Source organism: Triplophysa rosa, linkage group LG5 (assembly GCF_024868665.1).
Source record: "Triplophysa rosa linkage group LG5, Trosa_1v2, whole genome shotgun sequence".
Lineage (NCBI taxonomy): Eukaryota > Metazoa > Chordata > Actinopteri > Cypriniformes > Nemacheilidae > Triplophysa > Triplophysa rosa.
In genome coordinates this window covers 23,306,475-23,331,140 of record NC_079894.1, presented here as the reverse complement: position 1 = coordinate 23,331,140, position 24,666 = coordinate 23,306,475, and the positions used below count along the sequence as shown (strand labels likewise).

Here is a 24,666-nt window from a genome sequence, read left to right as displayed (position 1 = left end):
AGAACGGAGCATAAATTTAAATCATTTGAAGTGCTTGCGTTGAACATAATTGTTCCAATTGACAGTAAAAAACCATTGCTTTCTTGTACGTTGGCTACAGTGTATAGACCCCCTGGTCCCTACACTGATTTTCTGAAAGAGTTTGCGGACTTCCTATCGGACCTATTGGTTAACGTTGATAAAGTACTAATTGTCGGAGATTTTAATATCCACGTAGATAGTGCTAACGATGCATTAGCAGTGGCGTTTACAGAGCTACTACACTCTTTTGGAGTAACACAACACATCAATGGACCCACTCATCGATTTAATCATACACTAGACTTGATTATATCTCACGGAGCCGATCTAACCAATATAGATATTATACCTCAAAGCGACGATGTTCTGATCACTATCTTATAACTATCTTATAACATGTACACTGCGCACTGCAGAAATCAGCCGCTTAAGGGCCTGATCAGACAGAACGCGCCTTTTGCTGTGAGACGCGCCTCTTTTGAATTGTTTTCAGTTGGCAGGGAGCGTTTTGCGCGCTATGCCGGGCGCCTCGCGTTTCTGCCGCCTGCAGCGCGTCGCTCTAAGCGCCCGAAGTTGAAAAAAACTCAACTCTGAGCAGAAAAGCGCTTCACGTCATGTGTGCTTTTTTCCATTGTCCAATCGAATGAGTGGAGAGGCGGGCCTTCCGATACGGTGACGGAACTTTACAGTTGATTGAAACGTCCGGAGACTGCAATGATGAAGGAGAAACTTGTGCTAGCTGACACGGGTTAACCGAGAAAGGTCCGAGCAAACGCCCTCTGCTTGTACCTTTTTAAAGTTTCTGATAATATGACGGTTAACAGCAACTAGAGCGATCGCGCTATAATCCTTGACTGACAGGACAGCTGTTTTGATGGTTACCTAGCAACATAAAAAAATCGCTGCGCGCTTCTCTTTTCAAAGAGTCAATCAAAAGAGCAGCGCCTCGCGTTTTCGAACATGAAAATCGCGTTCTGTGTGATCGTACCCTAACACGTTATCGACAGGGTAGAACAATTACCTCGACTACTAAAGATAGTTTAGCAAAGAGCTTGCCAGATCTGACTCCTTTAATAACCGTACATACAGAATCGCTCGATGACATGACCAGCAACTTGGGCACTATTTTCTCTAATAGGCCTACATTAGAAGCTGTCGCACCTATGAAGTCAAAAAAGATTAATGAGAAAAACGTAGCACCATGGTACAATAGCACCACTCGCTCCCTTAAAAGAGAAACACGTAAACTGGAGCGCAAATGGAAACAAACCCAATTGGAGGTCTTTAAAACGGCGTGGAAAGAGAGTGCAAACTGTTATAAAAAGGCACTAAAAGCAGCAAAGGCTGAGCACCTCCTTAACCTCATAGAAACTAACAAAAACAATCCAAGGTTTTTATTTAGTAGGCTACAGTTGCTAAATTAACAAATAAACAGACATCACCTGACCTGGTTATTCCGCCGCACCTTGCAATGAATTCATGATTTTTTTTACAGAGAAAATCGAAAACATACGAGACAAAATAGTAAAAACTCAACCTCCAACTCTGTCCTATGAATTAGTACCAACCATCGCCTCAAAAGAAAGGCTATAGTTTTTCACCTATAAAACAGGAAGATTTAATTAAACTTATTGCAACATCTAAACCTACAACTTGCTTATTAGACCCCATACAACTAAATTATTAAAAGAGTTATTACCAGTTATAAATGGGCAATTGAGCCCATTTATAACATTATCAACTCGTCAATTAATCTAGGCCATGTCCCAGGACCCTTTAAACTAGCCATCATTAAGCCTCTTATCAAGAAACCAAACTTAGACCCCAATGATCTAGGAAACTTTAGACCGATTTCAAATCTCCCTTACCTGTCTAAAATACTAGAAAAAGTAGTGTCCACTCAGTTGTGCTCTTTCTTACAAAATAATGACATACACGAAAAATTTCAGTCAGACTTTAGATCGCATCATAGTACAGAAACTGCGCTCGTTAAAATTACAAACGACCTGCTTATAGCATCAGATAAAGGTAACATCGCACTCCTAGTCCTTACCTGCATTTCTCTCTACATTCTCCAAGCATCCCTCCACCACCCCGGCTCCTCACCACGAGCCCGTTTTGCGCCCGCAGGTCAATGGGGGGAGCGCTCTGTGTTTGGGCTAATACCGAGCTCGGAGCCCTCTCCCCGGACAGGGCAGAGTACTCCTCGTTGTGTCGTGAATACAAACATTTGAGCCGCGTCGTGAATACAAACATTTGAGCATGTGCACTTTGATCTTAGAGTATTTATCACCCTTGGGCGATGTTATTTCAGATGGTTTTGAAATCCTGAGATCTGCTGCGAATTTTCTTTAACACAGAATAAAAATATAAGGGAGTTCCCCAATAACTTTGATTCTGTTTCAAAGCAATTTTCACCACAGATGTTGTGCTGTGTGTGCCTCTTTCCATCAGCAGATGATTCAGTTCTGAAACCATTTTAAAAGGTTGTTTTTAGTGTAAGCACTGGGTTTAAAAGAAGTATACAACTCAACTCAACTTTATTTATAAAGCGCTTTTACAATTTTCATTGTTACAAAGCAGCTGTACATGAGACATATTGACTATAAGCAAAATAATTAAAGTTGTACCTGCAAAAACAAGAAAAGGTTGACAACACAGAAGACAGACATACCCACATACAAAACACTCCACACACTCAATATGCACACGTACTAACACACATAGACATAGAGACACACACACACACACGGATGCGCACGCACAACAGTTATGATTGGAGGATAAAGAAGAGAGGATGCTTATGGCACGTTTCCAAGTCATCATTTGTCATTTTAAATATTGCAATAAATATCGTACCATGGACTTTATACGGAGGTGTCATTGTACAGTGAGATTTTGATAGTTACATCAATAATTGAATAAATGTATTATTTAATTCCACATTAATTAAATAATGTACCTCAATTGAACAACTTGGTTACAGAAAACGCAATAATACCAGGTATTTTAATACCATGTTTTTTATCAAGGACCATCAATTAAAAAATATTTGCAGATAAGTGCCACCGTACACACCTGAATCCATCTCTAGCATGTGCACATCTGAGAAGCTGACCATAGTGGGACAGGCCAGACTACGAATCTCAGCGTTATGCGGAGTGGACACTTCCTGCAGCTGCCGTCTGAATGACTTTTGTACCAGGCTGTACGAGGGCGGGGGATTGGCTGCGTATAACTGAGGGGGAGGGGCCACAGCAGCAGGAAGTATGCAGGAGAATCTATAATATAACACAAAGCGATAAAATTACATCCAAAATCAGAAATACTACATAATAGTTTTATTAGAAGACTGATTTTTTTTTAAAGCACAGCACATACGTTTTGACCAGGCTGCCTGCTGCTCCCTGCTGCTCCATGTTGGAGAGGATGGCAGAGCGAAGAGGAGCGGCTGTGGACACGCACTTCTGCTGAGCTCTCATGCAGCTGTCTCTGCCCACCCAGGCCCAGCGGGAATGCTGGGGAGCGGGAAAGGCAGGCGGAGGGCGTCCCTCATAAACGGAGCAGGACTCGATCAGGTCGGAACCGTACAGAAAGACGTGTGACTAAAATTGCATTTTTAAGTTAACTAAACTAAATTCTTTCGGTTTCATTATTTTGCTACTTCCTTAGTCTTAATATGCATAAATCAAACACCTTGATTATGATGACCAAAATATGCAGACAGAGACTCGATCTCAGAACTGGCATTAGAACAGTTACTGCTCACTGGTGACTAACACTGTTACAGGTGAAATGTAGCTTCGCAGAGACTAGGCACATGCACCACTCTTCTATAACAATGGTAACCACAACAACTGAAAAATATGTCAAACTCTTCTAAATATCTAAGAGAAGTGAACATTAAACACTAACAAGTCTTTAACTTTACTAAAAACATATAAAATAATCATTTTTTTTAATTTACTCTCCTAATGCAGTCTGACGCAAAGCATGCTGGGAATTGGAAATCCTTCTTGACCAATTGTTGAATTAACATGTTTAAATTAAGTAAGGAGCAAATAATTTTTTGAGTTTTATTCAAGTTAATCAAAAATAATCATTATACTTTACTCAAAAGTAAAAAAGTGTTTCACGAACTTAAAATATTAAGTAGAACTTTTTTATAAAATTAAGTTTACATTACTTAATCTGTTTGATTATTTTGAACATTTGGGTTTACAGTGTATGTTCAGTTCGAACAATGAATCACCGAAACTAGGGCACTTTCAGCAGGTTTCTCAGTCGGTGCGTCACTGAGCGGGGCAAACCTGTTCGAGACTGTAATCGGAACGGTCGAGTGATGTTTTGTCCTGCGACTACGCCGTCTCACAGTCACGAAGTTTCCCAGCTGCGGAGGATTTTCAACCGGAACCGAGCTGTGTGCGCTAATGTTGCTCGCATCCAAAGTGTTTTCTATCGTCGTTAAACTCTTACTATCCTCAGATAAANACGCACACACAACAACACACACCACACACACACACGTACGTACACAGACAAGTACGCACACACACACACACACACACACACACGCTCAGTGAGAGCACACATTTAGGATAAAGGAGAGAGAAGCACAGGTCAAATATAACAGACTATAAATTCCTATATGCAATATTAATTAAGTAAAACTTTAAAATTCTAAAGCAGCCCCCCCGGTCAGGCAGATTGGGATTAGATCATTAATATCTAATAGCATTTGAAATTTTGTGGTGAAGACATGTCAAGAGACCGCGTCCTTCTTTATCCAGCTCTATCATCTCAGCTCTTGTCAGGTCCCCCTTCCCATTCTCCGCTCTACCATCAGGTCAGGCCATGAACTGCATCCTGCTCGCTGTGGTAACCTTGGAACAATGAGACAAGACTGGCTGAGAGTAGAGTACTGTTCTGTACTCTTTGATGCAACAAGTACATCAGTTGTGTTTTTGGTTCCGGTTGATCTAACTAATGCAGCCTAAACCCTCTGAAGATTTATATTATGGAAGAGTAGTGTATGCAAGATTAAAAAGATGCGTCTTTAGTCTAGATTTAAACTGACAGAGTGTGTCTGCCTCCCGGACAGTGCAGGGAAGACTATTCCAAAGTTTAGGCGCTAGATAGGAAAAGGATCTACCACCTGCACTTGATTTTGAAATTCTAGGTATTACCAACTGACAGGACGCCTGAGAGCGTAATGCACGTGAAGGACTGTAATACAAAAGGAGTTCATTCAAGTACTGAGGAGCTAAACCATGTAAGGCTTTATAGGTAATAAGCAAGATTTTAAAGTTAACGCGATGCTTTATAGGTAACCAGTGCAAGGTTGACAGAACCGGGCTAATATGTTCATACTTTTTTGTACGTGTAAGAACTCGAGCTGCCGCGTTTTGGACCAATTGGAGTTTTTGTAATAAGCCTGCAGGGCAACCACCTAACAGTGCATTACAGTAATCTAGTCTTGATGTCATGAATGCATGAATTAACTTCTCTGCATCTGAATTGACAGCATATGACGTAGTTTAGATATATTCTTAAGATGGAAAAACGCAATTTTACAGGTGTTGGCGACGTGGCTCTCAAATGACAGATTACTATCGAATAGAACGCCAGATTCTTTGCTGACGACGAGGGTTTTATGGAACATCCGTCAATAGTTAAACAGTATTCTTGGTTGTTACTTATAGCAGTTTTCGGTCCAATAAGTAACACTTCCGTTTTGTCCGAGTTCAGTAATAAAAAGTTGTTACTCATCCAGTTTTTTATATCGACTATGCATTCCATTATTCGATGGAACTGCTGTGTTTCATGAGGCTTCGAGGAAATATAAAGTTGAGTATCATCAGCATAACAGTGAAAGCTAACTCCGTGTCGCTTTATTATATCTCCTAGAGGTAGCATGTATAATGCGAAGAGCAGAGGCCCTAAGACTGAGCCCTGTGGTACACCGTACTGGACTTGCGATTTGCGTGACACCTCATTGTTTATTGCTACAAATTGAAAACGGTCGGATAAATAAGATTTAAACCATTTCAAAGCTATTCCCTTAATGCCGACATAATTTTCGAGTCTATGTAGGAGTGTGCTGTGGTCAATGGTATCGAATGCAGCACTAAGGTCTAGCAGCACCAATAACGAGATACAACCTCGGTCAGACGCCAATAGCAGATCATTTGTAACTCTGATCAAAGCAGTCTCTGTACTGTGACATGCTCTAAATCCAGACTGGAATTCTTCATTGATGTCATTCCTTTGGAGGAAGGAGCATAATTGAGTTGAAACTACTTTTTCCAGAACTTTAGATATGAAAGGTAGATTCGATATAGGCCTGTAGTTCCTTAGTTCTCTAGGGTCGAGTTGGGGTTTTTTGACAAGGGGCCTTATAACAGCCACCTTATATGCTTTAGGCACATGTCCTAATGTCAGAGATGAGTTAATAATACCAAGAAGAGGATCTATAATTTCTGGGAGCATCTCTTTCAGTAGATTTGTAGGTATAGGGTCTAGTATGCATGTTGTTGATTTAGATGATCTAATAATTTTAGACAGCTCATCTTGATCTACGGTATAAAATAATTGCATTTTCTCCTTAAGGGCGCTGTAGTTAGTTTGTTCAGCGGGTTTCACTTCTGATTGCATTGTTATAATTTTTTCTCTAATATCTTGGATTTTATATGTGAAGTAGTTCATAAATTCATCACTGCTATGCTGATATACAGGATCAGAAGTCACTGACGATTTATTTTTTGTTAATTTAGCCACCGTGTTAAATAAAAACCTAGGGTTGTGCTGGTTTTCTTCTATTAGTGATGAAAAGTAGGCGGATCTAGAAGTTTTTAGGGCTTTCCTGTATTTTCGAATACTATCCTTCCATGCTGTACGAAATACCTCTAATTTAGTTTTCTTAAAGTTGCGCTCCATTTTTCGGGCCGCTTTCTTTAGAGCCTGAGTGTGTTCATTATACCACGGTGTGGGGCTGCCATTTTTAATCTTCTTTAAACGTAGTGGAGCAACTTTGTCTAGCGTTACCGAGAAGGTGGAATTAAAATTTTCAGTGGTAATGTCAAGATCTTCAACGTTATTTCTCATGATTTGAGACAATTCGGGCAGATTATCGAGAAACGCATCTTTGGTAGTTGAAGTTATTGTTCTACCATATTTGTAACAATGAGTTTTATTTGCAGCCGTAGGCCAGTGAAGCAAACATAATACCAGATAATGATCCGAAATGTCTTCACTCTGCTGAAGGATTTTAACGTCGTCCACATTTATACCGTAAGACAGTATTAAATCTAAAGTATGATTACGAAGGTGAGTGGGTCCTGACACATGTTGACTAATGCCCATGGAGTTAAGAGTGTCTTTGAAAGCCATTCCTAAGGCATCTGTAACGTTATCTACGTGGATGTTAAAGTCACCAACGACAAGGAGTCTATCTGCGGCCAGTACTAGTTCTGATAAGAACCCACCAAATTCTTTAAAGAGTACATTCCTCAATATTTTTAAGGGCTTATTTTGGTTTATGGAGTGTCCGACAACAAGTTTATGTACATACATGATGTAAAAATACTATTATTTCGTAATAATAAGCAGTTTTTATTACCTTACTTCTTGACTGACTCTCAAATGATTCGTTCCGCGATTCATCTGGTAATCTCCGCCTTTCCGCCAGCGTAGTCTGATCTGATTGGTCAGATAGTGTAGTCTGCTGTGATTGGTCAGATGGTCTAGTCTGCTGTGATTGGTCAAATGGTCTAGTCTGCTGTGATTGGTCAAACGCGTTCAGCATGTGTCGCAAATGGACCGCCTATCATTACTGCTGTATTACGGTTTGCAGGTGGTTGGATATTAACAGTGTATAGAGAGAGATGGCGTCGATTTTACCTTACCAGTTCGAGCCCGAGTCTGACGAATCATTCTTTAATCCTTATACAGATGCCAGTAAGAAAAAGGACTGTTTTAGACACTTCTCTTGTAACAGTTAGTTATCACGGCATACAGTGTACGGTGTTCGTATCTTCAGATGTTATTATAACTATAGTACACCACGCAGTTCTTGAAATAAAGACTTTGCGAGTTAATATGGTTGAACACTTACATTAGCGCAACGAGTTTATAGCTAACGTTAGGTAAACAAACAGTAACAACCCCAAAAATAACGGTAACGTTAGCTAAACACAGACATGAGATAACGTCACACAAATTTAATTTTAAGTAAAGACAAAAATAAAGAGTCACACTTACAGGTTGTGATTCGGTGGAGCTTACAGGTCCAAATAAAGTTGGTATTGCAACATCTTTTAAGGAAAGACGTTTAATGTATCCTGCAGTAAAGGCGCCAAGATTGGTGAAGCAATCTTCGGTAAAATGACGCGCGCAAAGTAAAACGTTCGGTTTATACTCCTTTGGTGTCGTTTGAAAAATAAATAGTAACCATTTTTCCTCAGAAGTTCTTCCTTTGGTAGTGAAAATAAGACTGACTTAGTTTCACTACATAGAACACAGCTTCTCTTAGACATGATGCACACGTCACGAACGAGCTAGTACAGTGTTTGGGGAGGAGAGAGTTAAGTTTTCGCAGTCAGTAGGCGGGGATTTTTCTAGTGACGTAGGTACATTGTGGTTAAAGATTCGGACAGGTCATGGCTTGTTCGCGTGATTCAGAGTCGATTACCTTTTTTATAAGCTAATAACTTTGTTATTCGTTCACCTTCGGATTTACAACTTGGCAGATTGCTTACATTCAAACACGGCAAAATTAAGATTGGATGCGAGACTCTAATTCTAAGATCTTCTCTGTCAGCCTAACTATTTCCCTGCATTTATCGCATATAAAACCCTCGCAGCTGACAGAGAAGGCTAAGCTAAACATATGACATGAGGTGCAAGTAACAATAATAGGAATAGAAGCCATAACTCACCGGATTTGAAGTGCAATTCCAACTTACCAAGGTTGCTCGATGGATCGTAGTATACTCGCTTAAAAAGAGAAACAGTTAGCACACAAGACAAACCAGAGGCAAGATGATATTCCACAGCGTGAACAGAAAGCAAGCTAACACGCTATTGCTATGCTAACGGCGTTAAGTTAACTATCACTTTTGGTTTAGACTCTTCCAGGTAAATAACAGGAACAGGGTTATTGAGATATCAGGATAAGTTAGCAACGACAATAATAATTAACGATAATAAAATACACTAATATTAGAGCGAAGTGGTAAGCGCACTGATACAAACAAGCCGCCGGCAGCGATGCAGGAAACAGGAAGCAGGCCAATAAAGTATACAATAAAGTGCTTGAATTGTGTCATTGGCAATCGCTATCCTTTTAAACAGAACAGCAAATTGTGTGTTTTGGAAAGTATTGCCTGAATCACAGTTATTCTCAGCATCACGTTTGACCCTTTTTCATCTCTGCCTCTGGTGACACTATGTTTCCAACGGTCTCTAGGCAGTAGCTCTCCCATCACTAGGAGTTAGGGTGGGCTCTAGCCTCAGGGGAATACATGCTTTATTCGACTTGTCGGGTCACAGCGCTATAGAAACATAGTGAGCAAAACCTCCACATCCCCCTCTGCCAACTTTGCATCACTGACCATTTATGTCACATGCAACTTCTGCAGTAAAGCACTTTGTGAGCCTATACAACATTTCTTTTTTAAAAGACTTTCTTTCTGCACTGTTTTCTTCCTGAAGGTATGAATGCTGCCGTGAGGGCAGTTGTCAGAATGGGAATCTACGTAGGAGCCAAAGTTTATTTCATCCATGAGGTGATTTTCTTAGTCTCAGTCTCTCATTTTTTTAAATCCTATGTGAAATCCAAAGTGGACCGTTAAAAGGACAATTCAACCAAAAATATCATCCTTTACTCGCACTCCAGACCTGTGTGACTTTCCTTCCTCTGCAAAATACAAAATAAGAAATTCTGAAGAACGTTGGTAACCAAACAACATCGGTTTCAATTTGCCTCCATTGTATGGACACAAAACCACAGCATTTCTCAAAATATCTTCTTTTGTGTTCCACAGAAGAAAGAGTCATATACAGGTTTTGAATGACATGAGGGTGAATAAATGACAGAACGTTCGTTCTATAAATATACATATGAAAACTTGGACAAGAGAAAAAATGAATTCAGGTTTGTTGATGTTACAATGAGTGGATTGTGTCACAGGGGTACCAGGGCATGGTGGACGGAGGTGAAAACATCAAAGAGGCATCATGGGAAAGTGTTTCCAGTATGTTGCAAGTGGTAAGCAAATTGCCCTATTAAAATACATTTTTAATTATTTTAAACAGCAAATATACAAACAATGCAAGAAACGATTGTCGTACCTGCATTACAAGATCAGTCTTAGTTGTAAGCTAATATTCTATTTTGAACATGACACAACATTTTTCTTAAAGCCTTTGTGTGTGTTTAGGGTGGCACAGTGATTGGCAGTGCCCGTTGCAAGGATTTTCGTACCTGCGAGGGACGTTTGCATGCGGCTTTAAACCTGGTACAGCGGGGCATCACCAACTTGTGTGTGATTGGTGGAGATGGCAGTTTGACCGGTGCTAACCTCTTCAGGGAGGAGTGGAGCGGACTACTGGATGAGCTCGTCCAATCGGGTAACAGAGTAGGAGGAGGAGCTTGGAAATTGGAATAATGTTTGTCTATTGTTTCTATAGTGCTTTTCACAATTTTGAAAGTACAATAAGCTACAGAAACTACATTAGCAAAAAATAGCAATTTAAAGACATTATAGAATAAGCTTTCAAGGGATAGTTCACCCAAAAATGATTTACTCGTCCTCAAGTTGTTCCCAACCTGTATATATGTCTTTGTTCTGTTGAACACAAAGAAAGATAATTGGAAGAATGTTAGCAACTGAGATTTCTAGGGCACTATTGACTACCCTTAAAATGGTTGTCAATGGTGCCCCAGAGCTGCCTGTTTTCCTAAATTCTTCTAAATGTTTAGTTTTTTGTTCAACAGATTGTTCTACATACTATGGTAGTCAGAGGTGCCCCAGAAATGTCAGTTGCTAACATTCTTCCAAATATCTTTCTTTGTGTTTAACCAAACAAATAAATGTACACAGTAGGTTTGGAACAACTAGAGGGTAATTCATGACAGAATTTTCATTTTTTGGGTGAACCGTCCCTTTAAAGAAAAGACATAGCACAGTAGAGGCATAAGAAAAACACAGTGTAAAAATCAGAGATATACTAGTTAAAATCTTTGTCCCAGTCCTTTTTTACTTATCAGTTTTTTACTTTGTCTTTGTCCGCCTGCATTTCTTTGTCTCTCTCACTCAGATCAAATCAGTGAAGAAGCTGCTCAGATTCATTCTGTGTTACATATAGTCGGGATGGTGGGCTCAATAGACAACGACTTCTGCGGGACAGATATGACTATTGGCACTGACTCCGCATTGCACAGGATCATAGAGGTGGTGGATGCGATAATGACCACAGCACAGAGGTATATACAGACACCAGCCATCTATCATCCATTCTTTTCCATCCAACATCTCCTCACCCTCTTCCTCTCGACACCCATCAATAACACAGTGATCTATACAGATCCTAGCTTTTCAAATCAAAACTGAATATCAAATACACAGGACAATAGATTCAATGCCATTAAAGATAATTGAACGTTTTTTTATATTATGTGTTTTAGTCATCAAAGGACCTTTGTGCTGGAGGTCATGGGCAGACACTGTGGGTAAGACCTTATTGTAGTACCACCTCGCAAAAATCATATTTAAATCAGTATAAACAATTTGTTTGTCTGTGTGTGTAGGTATCTAGCATTAGTCAGCGCTCTCGCATGTGGAGCTGACTGGGTCCTCATTCCAGAAATGCCTCCCAAAGATGGCTGGGAGGAACAGATGTGTCAGAAATTATCAGAGGTAACACACACACAAACACACACACACACGCACGCACGCACACACACACACACGCACGCACGCACGCACGCACGCACACACACTTTGGGTGACTATCCCTGTGGGGACAGTCCATAGGCATAATGTTTTTATACTGTACAAACTGTATATTCTATCCCCTATCCCTAAACCTAAAGATCATAGAACACTTTTTGCATTTTTAGATTTGTAAAAAATATTGTTCTGTACAATTTATTAGCTTTTTTGCCCCTGGGGACCTCAATCTTGGTCCCCACGGTGACACGAGTCCCCATGTGTTGGTGTGTATTCAGGTTTAGGTCCCCACCGGGATGCATACAAACATGAACGCACACACACACACGCACATGCACACACGCAGACACACACACACATGGGATGACCATGCATATAAGCACATTGCGAAAGTACACACACTATTGCACACACACACACAGTGTGTTTCAATCCCGCAGCATTTGTGTGGCAGAGTCGTTCACGAGGTTCTCGACTCAATATAATCATTGTGGCTGAGGAAGCCACAGACAGACATGGAAACGCCATCAGCTCTAATGCAGTCAAAGATGTGAGTATTTCCACCCTCTGTTCACACCGGTGTGAATGTCTCTGTGTGTGGCTGCTTCTTTTCCTGTGTAGAATCGTGCTGATAAGAAGCGGCTTAATATCATCATAGTAGCAGAAGGCGCAATAGACCAAAACAACAAGCCCGTAACCACAGACCATATAAAGGATGTGAGTAATGCACACCAGCAAACCACATGATGTCTACCGTCTGCACGTGTATGCTTAATGAGTTACCGTAACTTCATTTCTCTAAATGCATCATTTGACAAATTTCGAACTATTAACGAAAAAAAGCAGAGAGCATGCTGGGAGACATTGTGATGGTGCTTTTTTTACTCTAGCTCAGATGTGTTTTTTATTTTTGTCAGACAGGTTCTCTAGTGTCAATCTGTATGTGTGTTGTTTAAATATAAATAAATGTGAGTTTTGTTATTAGTGTGTCATAAAATAAAATGTAATGTCACACACATTTTCCCTCATAACACACAAGCCTGTGGTTGTGCTTGCTAAGCTTGTCTTTAGAATGATTCCCTGTGTGCTTTATTTATACATTTTTGACTAATTGTGTTTTTGGGTTGTTTCCAAGTTTAGTCTGAGCTGTAATATTAATAGTAAATATATTTGCAAAAATGCAATGTATCAGGATAATGTCTGGGAAACCTCAGTGCAGATTGTGCTTTGACTTGTTTGCATGCAGCTGGTGGTGCGCTGTTTGGGGTTTGACACGCGGGTCACCATCCTGGGTCACGTCCAGAGAGGAGGAACACCCTCTGCCTTCGACAGAATTTTGGTATGTTCCTTACTTAAAGGAACAGTTCACCCAAAGATGAAAATTCTGTCTTCATTTACTCACCCTCAAGTTGTTGCACATCTGTATAAATGTCTTGTTCTGATGAACACAGAGGAAGATATTTGGAAGAATGCTTGTAAGCAAAAGTTCTTTATAAGTTTCTTTGTTCTGTTGAACACATATTTTAAGAATGTAGGAAAGCAAACAGTTCTGGGGCACCTTTGACTACCATTGTCATTTTTGTGGCCAAGAACTGTTTGGTTGCAAGCATTCTTCTAAACATCTCTCTCTGTGTTCATCAGAACAGAGACATTTATACTGATTTGGGACAACTCCAGGGTGAGTAAAAAAAGACAGAATTTTTATTTTTTGCGGTGGATTGTCCCTTTAACAGGGTTAAAAAAAAGTATTTTCCTGGCAAGCACAAAAACTGCTTGTCAAGATTGTGTTACAAAAACAGGAATAAAATAATATTGCTTATACAGCTCAAATTATACAGTAAACAGGCGAGTAGACAGACTTTGAGGTGGGGCTACCTTTACATGTTTAACATAATTTATATCTAACATATCACTCTGGTTATACACAATATAAAACCTTAGAATATAGAATCTTATTGTTTCCAACATTTGAAATGTCTTCCTCTTTAGGCGAGTCGTATGGGTGTGGAAGCTGTGTTGGCCCTGTTAGAAGCTTCCCCTGGTACCCCGGCGTGTGTGGTGTCCCTATGTGGGAACCAGGCCGTCAGGGTTCCTCTGATGGAGTGTGTTCAGATGGTGAGAAATAACCACCTTATTGTAGTTACCACATTTAGTTACTTTTATGTCAAAATAAATTAAAACCTTCTCTAAATTTAAGAGAAAAAAATATGGGTAATTATTTATAAAAGCTTGTTACCTTCTTTATGTTAGACCACACTTAGCAACAGTCCCAAATCTGACTCTAGGTCAGTCAAAATGAAAATATGATTCAGCAAAAAAGCAAATACTCTGTTGTGTAGAATCTATTGGTTGAATGCTCTATTTGGAGATTGGTTTGAGTTTGTTTGTTTGTTGTATTGCAGACTCAGGAGGTGCAGAAGGCCATGGATGAAAAAAGATTTAAAGAGGCTGTAAAGCTACGTGGCAGGCAAGACACACAAATCAAGATTCTATTCTAATCCAGTGCACTTTCAATGTAACATGAAATGTACCAAATGTGCATCTTATATTTTTCTCTGCAACATTTTAGAAGTTTTGAAAACAACCTGAACACCTACAAACTCTTGTCTCACCGCAAAACGGACGATGAGCTGCCACATGTAAGTCACTCAGTATGCTGGATAGATGCTTGTTATTTATCAGACTCAGTTCACATGAAGTAAAGCATGTCTGATCTGTCACACTAATAGCTAAGTGTGTTTCTTTTTTATTGTGGTGATGTTGATGAAATGAAGAATGGCCAGCATCATGTATGTACATGAATAGAATAGAATGTCTTTTGACAATAGTGTAGATGTCTTTTGATGAAGTGACTGAATGATTGTGTGTTTGCGTTGGGAATGTGTTTTTATACTCTCCTCTTCTCTCTAGAGTTCATTTAATATAGCCGTGTTGAATGTTGGTGCTCCGGCAGCAGGGATGAATGCAGCGGTGCGCTCAGCTGTCAGGGTGGGAATTACTGAGGGTCACACTATGTTTGCGGTCAGTGATGGATTCGAGGGCTTCTACAAGGGGCAGGTAACATAACACACCTTCACACTCATTCTACTGCAAGCAACACTAGATTACTGTGATTTTGCATATTTAGTCCTACATACATGTCTATAAGTTCTGTTCAAGTCCAACAGCAGCTTGCACGTAAATGAGTTCTTGGATTGAGCAGCTTTGACTGCAAGAAGCAGAAATACATTTGCTGCACATAAAAAAAAGCTCTGTGTTAGACTGCAAACCTCTTCTGAGTGTATGTGTGTGTGTAGGCAAATCAATCTCTTGCCAAATAAGATAAACTGTAATGCTTACGGTAAGCCCATTATTCCTTCCCACCCCAGTACAGCATTACAGATGCATCACATTCTTCTTTGTAAATGCTCTTTCAAAGCACTTTTGTGGAGTTTTTTGGTCGAATGGTTTCAGACTGACATCATGGGGATCGCTCTGTTTGTTTAGGTTAGAAATGTACATATTTTAAATGTACAATTGATATAATTGTTTATTATAAAGTGTTAAATGTATTATACATTTATTGTGACCCTAACTCTAATCATGAAGAAAAACACCATATTTTAATAGTGTTGAAAGTATAAGACATTTTATTCTATGTAGCATAACAGAGTTTATGAAGAGAAAAAAGTTGCTTTACAAGAAAATTAAAGCTGATAGGCTATATAAAGGTAGTGCTGCTATCGAAAAACACATTATTACAAAATGAGTTGCTTTGACCATTGTATATATACATATTACAAAGAACTTTTAATCTGTTTTTATTTTCTCTGCTAGATAAAAGAAATAAAATGGGGTGATGTCGGGGGCTGGACTGGTCAGGGTGGCTCCCTACTAGGGACAAAAAGGTAGGATAATAAGTCTAAAAGCCTAATTCGTAGTTAAAAATTGATTGGTATTTTCTCAATGTCTTGTCATAGTAACAAAAAATGTGTTTTTCTGAAACATCATTTCTAGAACCCTTCCAGCAAAACATGTTGATAAGATTGCAGAACAGATGAGGATTCACAACATCAATGCTTTACTGGTTATTGGAGGATTTGAGGTATGTAATTGTGTAGGGAGTTACTTTGGAATTATAATTTTCTGTACAGAATTTACTGTAAAATAAGTACAGCTTTATTGCATTGCTGTGTTAAAAATGTACAGTATTCTTATTAATTATGGCTCTTTTAAATAGAAAATGTATTTTTTTTAGAAAATTTTACATTTATGTATATGGTAAATCATGGGAAAAATCCTCCGACATTATATATAATTTTTTCCAACATTATATAAGTGTTTAATAGTATTTATTATATTAAAGATGTATATTTATAGGAAAGAATCAGATCTAAATTTGCTTTTATTCTGCAATTCTAAAAGACTAAACTACTTACATTTATCATGAATATAAAAGCAATTCTTGTTGTTATGATACACAATATCTTATTAAAATCATTAAAAGGAAAGCAAATTGTGTGTTTGACAGCAAAGCACCTTTGTGATACTCTCGGTCTACTAAAATCTGATGTGAGTAGGTCAGCTTCGTATCTCCAGTGTTATGTAAGGGAGAGCCGCCCGTATACTGTGTCACACACTCCAGAAACCTCTCTGTCTGTTTACTAACTCATTTCCTCCTAGAGCGATATCACATTTCTGTCATTTTATATTCTTACCGTAACAAATCAACAGACGAGACTCTGAAAGACTAGAAATATCGATGGTGTTCTCTCATTCTCATGTAATATCATGTAATGTCCATCAGCGTGGGCATGGCTCTCTGCCCCTCTCCTCTTTTTATGACTACCTTTAAATCTGGTCAGTGACCCATAAGCCCTTGCTCTGACCGCAGGCATATATGGGACTTATGGAGCTGCAAGCAGCTCGCTCTAAACACGAAGAGCTTTGCGTTCCCATGGTGATGGTTCCGGCCACTGTGTCCAACAATATTCCCGGCTCTGACCTGAGCATTGGGGCAGACACTGCCCTCAACGCCATCACGGACGTAAGACGTCACACACTTGTGTTGAAGTGTATGTGTTGTGTGTGTGGTGGTGGGCATGTACTGTTGTTTGTCACGAGCACTGTTGTGTTATATAAGACATGCTGAGAAGTCGTGGCTGACGATGGCCAACCTTCCCACACGGATAAACATAGGGATAGCGTCACCTTTTGAGTGTATCCTTCCTCACTTACTATGGACCCTACTGTATAACACGATAGAAGAGTTGGATACGTTTAGCACGAGGAGACAGCACTTGTACTGTATGCATCTATGTACTTGTACTGTATATACTATAGGTACTATAGGGGCCATTCACATTTTGCCTCTTTTGCGCGTGCAAGTTTGTTATTTTAAATGTAGACACGTGGCAGGTGCACGCAAATAGGGAGCAATGCGGTCGCAACGTGCATACGTTGTGGCACGCACATTTTTCTAGGTGTGTCGGCGCCGCATCGAGATGGAAATAATTTAACTTTTCAGAGTGCCACGCGCGCACCGCGCGGGTCATGTGACAAGAGAAAGTGCCGCGGTTTTAGACGCGAAATGTAAATGGCCCCTTAAGCAGATCTGTATTCAGTTAGGTGAGGGACAGCTGTATCTGTGTTTGATCTAGTTTTGTTAGTTTACATGAGGTGAAGCTGGATTTAGTATTGCTTTATTTCTTGAGAACAATTTACCTCATAAAAATAAGTATACTTCAATTTATTATGAATACTTAAGTAAAGTGCAAGTATATTTTAAGTGTACTTTATTTAGTCAGTATTGTCACATCAATGCACTAGTAGTATACTTATTAATAAGTATTTTCTGGTAGTAGTATACTTTTAAAGGGGTCATATTGCGCGAATACGTGTTGTTCTGTGTCTTTGGTGTGTGATAAGTTGCCCATGCATGTATTAGACACGTAAAATTGCAAAAATTAAAGTGTCGGAACAAAAGATGCATTCTATCTAAAAGCGAATGCTCACCCAGACCTGCCTGAAACGCCTCGTGTAACCACCCCCCCACAAATCTACGTCAGTTCGTGGTATGATTTGACAAAGACCGCCCAAATGTATACGCAAGTAAGGTAACACTTGCAGTATTCGACCAATCACTACGCACTGGTTAACTGGCCAATCATAGCGCTACCTCGCTTTTCATAGCGATGAGCTTTGTTAAAAATCTGCGCATTTCAGAGAGGCGGGGCAAAGAGGAGATACAAACATGCACGGTATGTGGAAAATACAGAACCTTAAATCGTGTATACACATTGAGTTACATCTAAAACAAACGATAATATTCGTTTTAGCCCTGTCATATGACCCCTTAAGTATCTACTATTTAAGGACTACTTGGGACTAAATTGGCCCACTTTTTAGATTATAAAAGTATAAGTGTACTTTAAGGGTAACAGTAGCAAACGGGGTACACAACTAGTTTACAACTAGTCTGTTTACGGCAACTTCTACAAGTGAAATAGGTACACTAACAGTTTACTTAGTTCGATACATGTAGCACGTTTTTTGGTTTATGAAAGTATTCTTTTAGTAAACTTATATGTAAGTGTAATTTTACTAATAGTACACATAAATAAGGGTGTGTTTGGTGTAGGTAAATCTGTATTTGTTGAGAAGAGGTATAGCTGGATTTGATGGTGCGAGGATGGTGGTCACTTCAGCCTGATTGAATCGGTGTGTTTGGGGAGAAAAGCATGTGGTCACACAGCACAACCCGGTCCCAGTCTTGCACCTGTCTGTTTGCTTGTGTGTGTACTTGTTTGTTCATATCAAAGGTCTGGTCCAAAACAAATTGTTCATTATCATCAGAATCACATAACAGTGTATCATCAGGTTTAGTATTCCAAATTGCAAATTGTAGTTTGTGTTGTGATTATAATGCTTGCACTGATAAGCACATTTTCTTTGTTGATCTTTTAAGGTTTTATATTTTAATATGGACACCACTTTCTATAGACATCAACTTATACTATAGACATTAAGTTATATTCCTTCAATCTTTCATCATGTTTAATTTAAACACAACAAACTGCATGTTGTTTTGGGCCTGGCCTGATATATTGCTGTTTTCTACATGGAAATATTGCGGTGTGCTGGTCTGCTTGTGCTGCTGGTGCATTCAGATGGTCGCACTTCGTTTCGGTACTTTGTGAAGTCTCAATCTCTCAATCGCCATTTATCCAGTGGAACGCCATGCCCACGTCACAAGTTGAAGCTCCCTATGAATAAAGACATTTTTTCTGCCACGATTCACAAAGAAATGATACCCAGGTGTCATGTGGCTACATTTACCCAACTCACCTCACACTCAAACAGTATCTGTAGTTGGGCCTCCATCCTAATGCATGTCCACTGCTGCAGGCCTTTGAGAGTTTACTGCAGCTGGTGGATACCCGCAGCAGCTATGAGGAGTTCTGTGTGCCCATGTGCATGCTGCCCGCCACCATCAGTAATAATGTAGCTGGCACTGATCTCAGCATCGGAGCCGACACCTCACTCAATGCCATAGTGGAGGTAAGACACCTCACCCGACCCATACCCGAACACCCAGATGTTACCATGAAGATTAGAACCGATTTGGAGGCACAGTAAAGTTTCTTTAAGGGTGCACTAAGTACTTTGATAGCTCTTGTTCTTCTTTTTCTACAGACAGTAATATAATCTTTCTAAACATATTTGATACTGTTTTTATTTATTTAGCAGATGCTTTTATTTTAAGTTGCTTACTAATATTTTTTATTTAAAGGAACAGTTCACTTTCAAAATAAAAATGCTGTCATCATTCACTCACCCTCTTGTCATTTCAAACCTGTATGACTTTTTTCTTCTGCAGAACACAAAAGAAAATATTTTGAAAAATGTCGGTTATCAGAAAACCGTTGGTCCCCATTCACTTGCATTGGTTTTGTGTCCCTACAATAGAAGTCAATGGGGACCAATGGTTTTTGGTAGCAACATTGTTAAAAATATCTTCTTTTGTGTTTTTAAATAGAAATAAAATCACACCGGATTAAAATGACAACAGGTTGAGTAAACGATGACAGAATTTTCATTTTGGAGGTGAACTATTAAGTGCAAACGCTTCTTTAAACTATGAATCCATTGCTGAAGATAAAACAAAAATCACTTACAGAACAAGTACATAAAGAATATACTTAAAAAAGTTTCAGTACAGTATTTTTATCCATAATTAAAACAAACAAAAATCAGTTATTGAGCAAATTGTGAAAAAAATGTGTTTGAAATTGTCGCCTTACCTTAATCCACTTTGCATTGGTGATCTTGTAAAAATGAATACATTTTTTATTTTTTATTATAAAAATGTATATTTTGAGCGATTTTGATTTTGCATGAAATGTCAGTTTGACTTTAATTCAGACAGAATAGAGAAGTATGTAAAAACAGCAATAAAGTGAAAAAGTACTTAGTGCACCTGTAGGATGAATCTAATGGTCAATAACACAAAATTTGTATATTGCTTTATACAGGATTATTGCAGTCTTCATAAAAAATCTGAAATATCGTTCCTGATTTATTCTACAACTTTAATGTATTTGGTTATTGTATTTTTAATACCAACACATTTTATTCCAAAGGAATCACATCTGGGAGGTCATTTTAGACATTTGGACAGAATATTATTCACAAGTAATGTTGTTTTTCAGTGAAGTCCCATTTGAATATCTTCTTAAGAGCTAATAATCTTCAGATTTGATTATCAAACATTATCTGTGCTTATATCATACAGTGTTTGTCCACTACAGGAACAGATGTAGATGTAGACCTGAAATCATTGTTTCAAGTTTACTATTTTCCCAAGATGCATGGCGAACATGGCTGATCACAAATAAAAAATAACTAAAAACAGCTGAACCACATGCTTTGTGGCACATACTTTGTTGTAGTGAACTTCCCTTTCGGAAAATTGGACATAAGTTGATAGCTGGGCTTTGAAACAGTATCTGGTTTAACCTGCTAGACCATCAAAGACCATCTTAGACCAGCCATTATTTTAAAACACAGCTACAACCTCAACCTGGGTTTTCCAGTAGCTATGTGTGTGTGTGTCTTGTTTTCTTTGTGTAACGTGCTGTATGATTGAGTGTTTATGACTGTGTAGTGTGTTTGCATGAGTGTGAAGGAGAAAGATAGAAGATGTTTTTTTTCCTTAAAGCATTACAATGTGTGTGCGTGTTAGACGTGTGACCGCATAAAGCAGTCGGCTAGCGGCACCAAGCGGCGCGTGTTCATCATTGAGACTATGGGCGGTTACTGTGGTTACCTAGCGACCGTGGGGGCACTGGCGGCAGGAGCCGATGCAGCCTACATCTATGAAGAACCATTTGACATCCGTGACCTTCAGGTGAGGGTTTGAAAAGTTTATTGTCCCATAATGCTTTGCAATGTTTCTTGTAACAGTTTGTATTGGACTTGGACTTTATGTTGATCATGAGGTCAAAGATCATATCTGACCCCTTCTGTGAGACACTTGCATTGCAGTCTACTGTCCTTCCCCGTCCTCTGTCTACGCTGCCCTTAACGCATAGAGGAATATTTAGCAGTGTGTGCTATTTAAGGAAGGAGAGAGAGAGAGCGTCTATACGTCACGCTGAGTTTTTATAAGTGCTCTATTTTTCAGTCTAACGTGGAGCATTTAACTGAGAAGATGAAGACCAGCATCCAGAGGGGTTTAGTGATCAGGTATGAGCTATAAGTCTTACTCATGTGATGTATCGTGTAGATCTGGTGTATGAGTTGAAGATTGAGTGTATGAGTGTTTGTATTAGTGTTTTATTGTGTGTTTATGTATGTATGTTACGCAGGAATGAGAACTGCAGTGAGAACTACACCACTGACTTCATCTATCAGCTGTACAGCGAAGAGGGCAAAGGAGTGTTCGACTGCAGGAAGAATGTACTGGGACACATGCAGCAGGTACAACACACAAACCATCTTTTACAAGCATAGTATTTTCTGCTCTCTAACAAGAACCCTACACTTAAAGGGACATTTCACCCCAAAATAAAAATTCTGCCATCATTTACTCAGATTCCAAATCTGTATAAATTTCTTTGTTCTGATGAACACAGAGAAAGAAATTTGGACAAATGGTTGTAACCAAACAGTTCTTGGCTGCCACTGACTACCATAGTAGGAAAAATCACAATGGCAGTCAAAAGTGCACCAGAACTGTTTGCTGTCCTACTTTCTTCAAAATATCTTCTTTTGTGTTCAACAGAACAAAGACATTTATAAAAATTTTCCTACTATGGGAGTCTGTTTGGTGGCTGTTTGGAACTGTTTGGTTACAAGCATTCTTCCAAATATATTTCTCTGTGTTTATCAGAACTAAGACATTTATGCAGATTTGGAATCAGAGTTAATGATGACAGAATGTTTCTTTTTGGGTGAACAAGACTATGGTGGCCTACTAGTGCACATGACAACGAAATTTAAAAAGCAAATATAAGTTCACAACACAACGCAATCAAGCTACAACACAATGGAATAAAGCCACAACACAACGGAATCGAGTCACAACACAACGGAATAAAGCCACAACACAAAGGAATAAAGCCACAACACAACGGAAATGCTCCCGACCACTAGGGGGCACCAAAGTTCTTATTATTGTTCTATATTTTTATGGGCACATTCGGCACTTCCGTGCTTGGTTCAGTGCAGCAGACAGCAGCGGGAGAGAGATCCGGGAGAGCATTAAGGATTTTCACGCTGAATATTAAAGCCGAGGACAAACATTCTAAGACTTTTTCTTTCAACTGGAGCGGATTCTAGTCAGAAAACAGCACACGACTACTTAAGACCACTATACACATTAACACATTAAATTACTGATGACAACTGGACTTTCTGCTAAACCAACAAATTGCAAGCTTGCATTATATTCCCGTTTCGTTAGTCATAAAACCGCAATGCTCACGTTTATTTACACTTGGTTATGCGTTAATTGTTTTAGAGGTTATGCATGCATAATAAAGGTTAAATAAATTGGTAATGAAAACAATATTTAATAGAGTAATCAATTATTCGTAACAGTAAAAAAAACGAATGCAGACTTAAGTCCAGAGCATGCTTACTGAAACTGAGATAGGAGACTGTGGCATTGTCTGGATCTAAATGCAGACTTAAGCCCATTGCACATTGAGTCTGAAATTTGCGTCCGAAATTTCCGCGCGTTAAAAAATAAATACGACCTCACGTTGTGTCAATCACATTTACACACTGCCTCCGATATTTTCGTCCGTCATAAAAAAATTCGGACCGGGTTCGATTTTCTGTGTTTTTCGCATCCGTCAAGCATTTTGAGTGGCCTTTTTCAACCATTCAGAGACAGTACAAACGAGAGCCAAATACTAAAAAACGTATACGACAATTTCGGACTGTATGTGCAAAGACCTTTAAAGTTGAAAAGTACGTTAATCAAAATAATAATAAAAAATACAACGTGTTTTGATCGCTGGATCGAAATTTGATTGCTTAGCCAGGTTTAAAACAAGACTGTATGTTCTTCTGTACCCTTACACACACACACACACACACACTCAGCGTAAACTATAGCTTTTATTTTCGATTAACAATATTTAGCTTAAGATGGCTATCCTTTTTCATGAAGGAAAACGTTTCGTTGTAATTGCACCTGCTGCTGTGTGTTTTTTGTAAATAATTTGCATTTGTAAATAATAAAACGTGTATTTTCCTTGAAAACAGCCGTGTTTGTCATTTAAAAACATCTATATAATAATAACCCAATAATAACTTATTCGGTTGTATTTTGTCAGATTTTCTCAAATTTTTCCTGTCTTGTTCCTCATCGTTTCAAGTGCATTCATAATGTCAGTGGCAGGTGGCCATGGTAAATATAAATTAAGGCAAATATAAATGGCATGGTAAATATAAATTATTTAACCAAAGGTTAAATAATGCATACAATATAAATAAATGTGGACACAGCCATTTATTTCCGTATTCCGTTTGACAATATTTAGCTAAAGATGGTGTAATCAAGGAAAAACGTTGTTTTTAATGCACATCATTCTGTTTGTTGTTCTGCATTTACCAAAGAAAATAAGTAATAAAATAAAATAACTAAATATTTTCCTTTCAATGCTCATCGTTTAATTTTGATTAAATCGTTTTTGGCCGTAGTCATTTAAAGTCTTGATTATTTCAATTCATATACACACAATAGAAGCAAAGGATGAAAAACATATTTTCATTTAATTCTTTAATTTCAACGTTAAAGAAATCATTTCATTTAAACGCTTAGCCTATTGTAAATAAAGACCAATGTATAGCTCACAATACAGTTTCTAGCATTTAAAATCATTTAAACACATATGCACAGTTAAAAAAAACTCTAGAGTCTACGATACCCGGGTATGTCAGTGGAGGTTTTGGAATTCATTCTTTCAATCCAAATTATGTAGGCTAGCTATATGAAGCAGCGGAGGTTAACTCATATGCTGGTTGTTAAGGCAGAATGTCAATGCAAATAGGCGACAATGCAATGCAAATATAATCTTATGGTGTATTTACAGTATATATATGATGTTTGTGTGAACCCTGAAGGTGATTCGAAGCACCGGGATTATCCTCTGTTATTAGTTTTGAGCGGCAGTCGTGAATGTCTATAGCTCATTTCAGTGGG

At 38.8% G+C, this 24,666-nt stretch overlaps 2 protein-coding genes across 3 annotated transcripts in view; both read left to right on the top strand.

Annotated features, from left to right (window-relative positions):
- Nucleotides 1-19,772, top strand: part of LOC130554295 (ATP-dependent 6-phosphofructokinase, platelet type-like) — a 20,823-nt gene extending 1,051 nt beyond the window's left edge. Inside the window, exons 2-18 of one of the 2 annotated variants that reach the window (XM_057333826.1) lie at nt 9,733-9,806; nt 10,211-10,288; nt 10,461-10,650; nt 11,341-11,506; nt 11,708-11,752; nt 11,831-11,939; nt 12,594-12,689; nt 13,219-13,311; nt 13,962-14,087; nt 14,375-14,439; nt 14,542-14,611; nt 14,747-14,761; nt 14,883-15,029; nt 15,789-15,859; nt 15,969-16,056; nt 16,846-16,998; nt 19,359-19,772. In XM_057333826.1, the coding sequence (XP_057189809.1) occupies nt 9,733-9,806; nt 10,211-10,288; nt 10,461-10,650; nt 11,341-11,506; nt 11,708-11,752; nt 11,831-11,939; nt 12,594-12,689; nt 13,219-13,311; nt 13,962-14,087; nt 14,375-14,439; nt 14,542-14,611; nt 14,747-14,761; nt 14,883-15,029; nt 15,789-15,859; nt 15,969-16,056; nt 16,846-16,998; nt 19,359-19,589 (1,817 nt within the window). In that variant the 3' untranslated portion in view covers nt 19,590-19,772. The other variant, XM_057333828.1, reaches the window with a different exon arrangement.
- Nucleotides 19,773-20,311: 539 nt separating this feature from the next.
- Nucleotides 20,312-22,719, top strand: LOC130554806 (ATP-dependent 6-phosphofructokinase, platelet type-like). The gene is made up of 4 exons (XM_057334677.1): nt 20,312-21,360; nt 21,637-21,698; nt 21,821-21,932; nt 22,678-22,719. The coding sequence occupies exons 1-4, from the start codon at nt 21,259-21,261 to the stop codon at nt 22,717-22,719; spliced, it is 318 nt and encodes a 105-aa protein (XP_057190660.1). The 5' UTR covers nt 20,312-21,258.
- The last annotated feature ends 1,947 nt before the right edge of the window (nt 22,720-24,666 follow it).

Excerpts from the sequence above, each read along its gene's own strand:
- LOC130554806 (XM_057334677.1), top strand. The coding sequence starts at position 21,259 with ATGGGCGGTTACTGTGGTTACCTAGCGACCGTGGGGGCACTGGCGGCA. Across the intron at positions 21,361-21,636 it reads TTGACATCCGTGACCTTCAG|TCTAACGTGGAGCATTTAAC; the intron begins GTGAGGGTTTGA and ends TCTATTTTTCAG. Across the intron at positions 21,933-22,677 it reads TACTGGGACACATGCAGCAG|TGCAGCAGACAGCAGCGGGA; the intron begins GTACAACACACA and ends TGCTTGGTTCAG.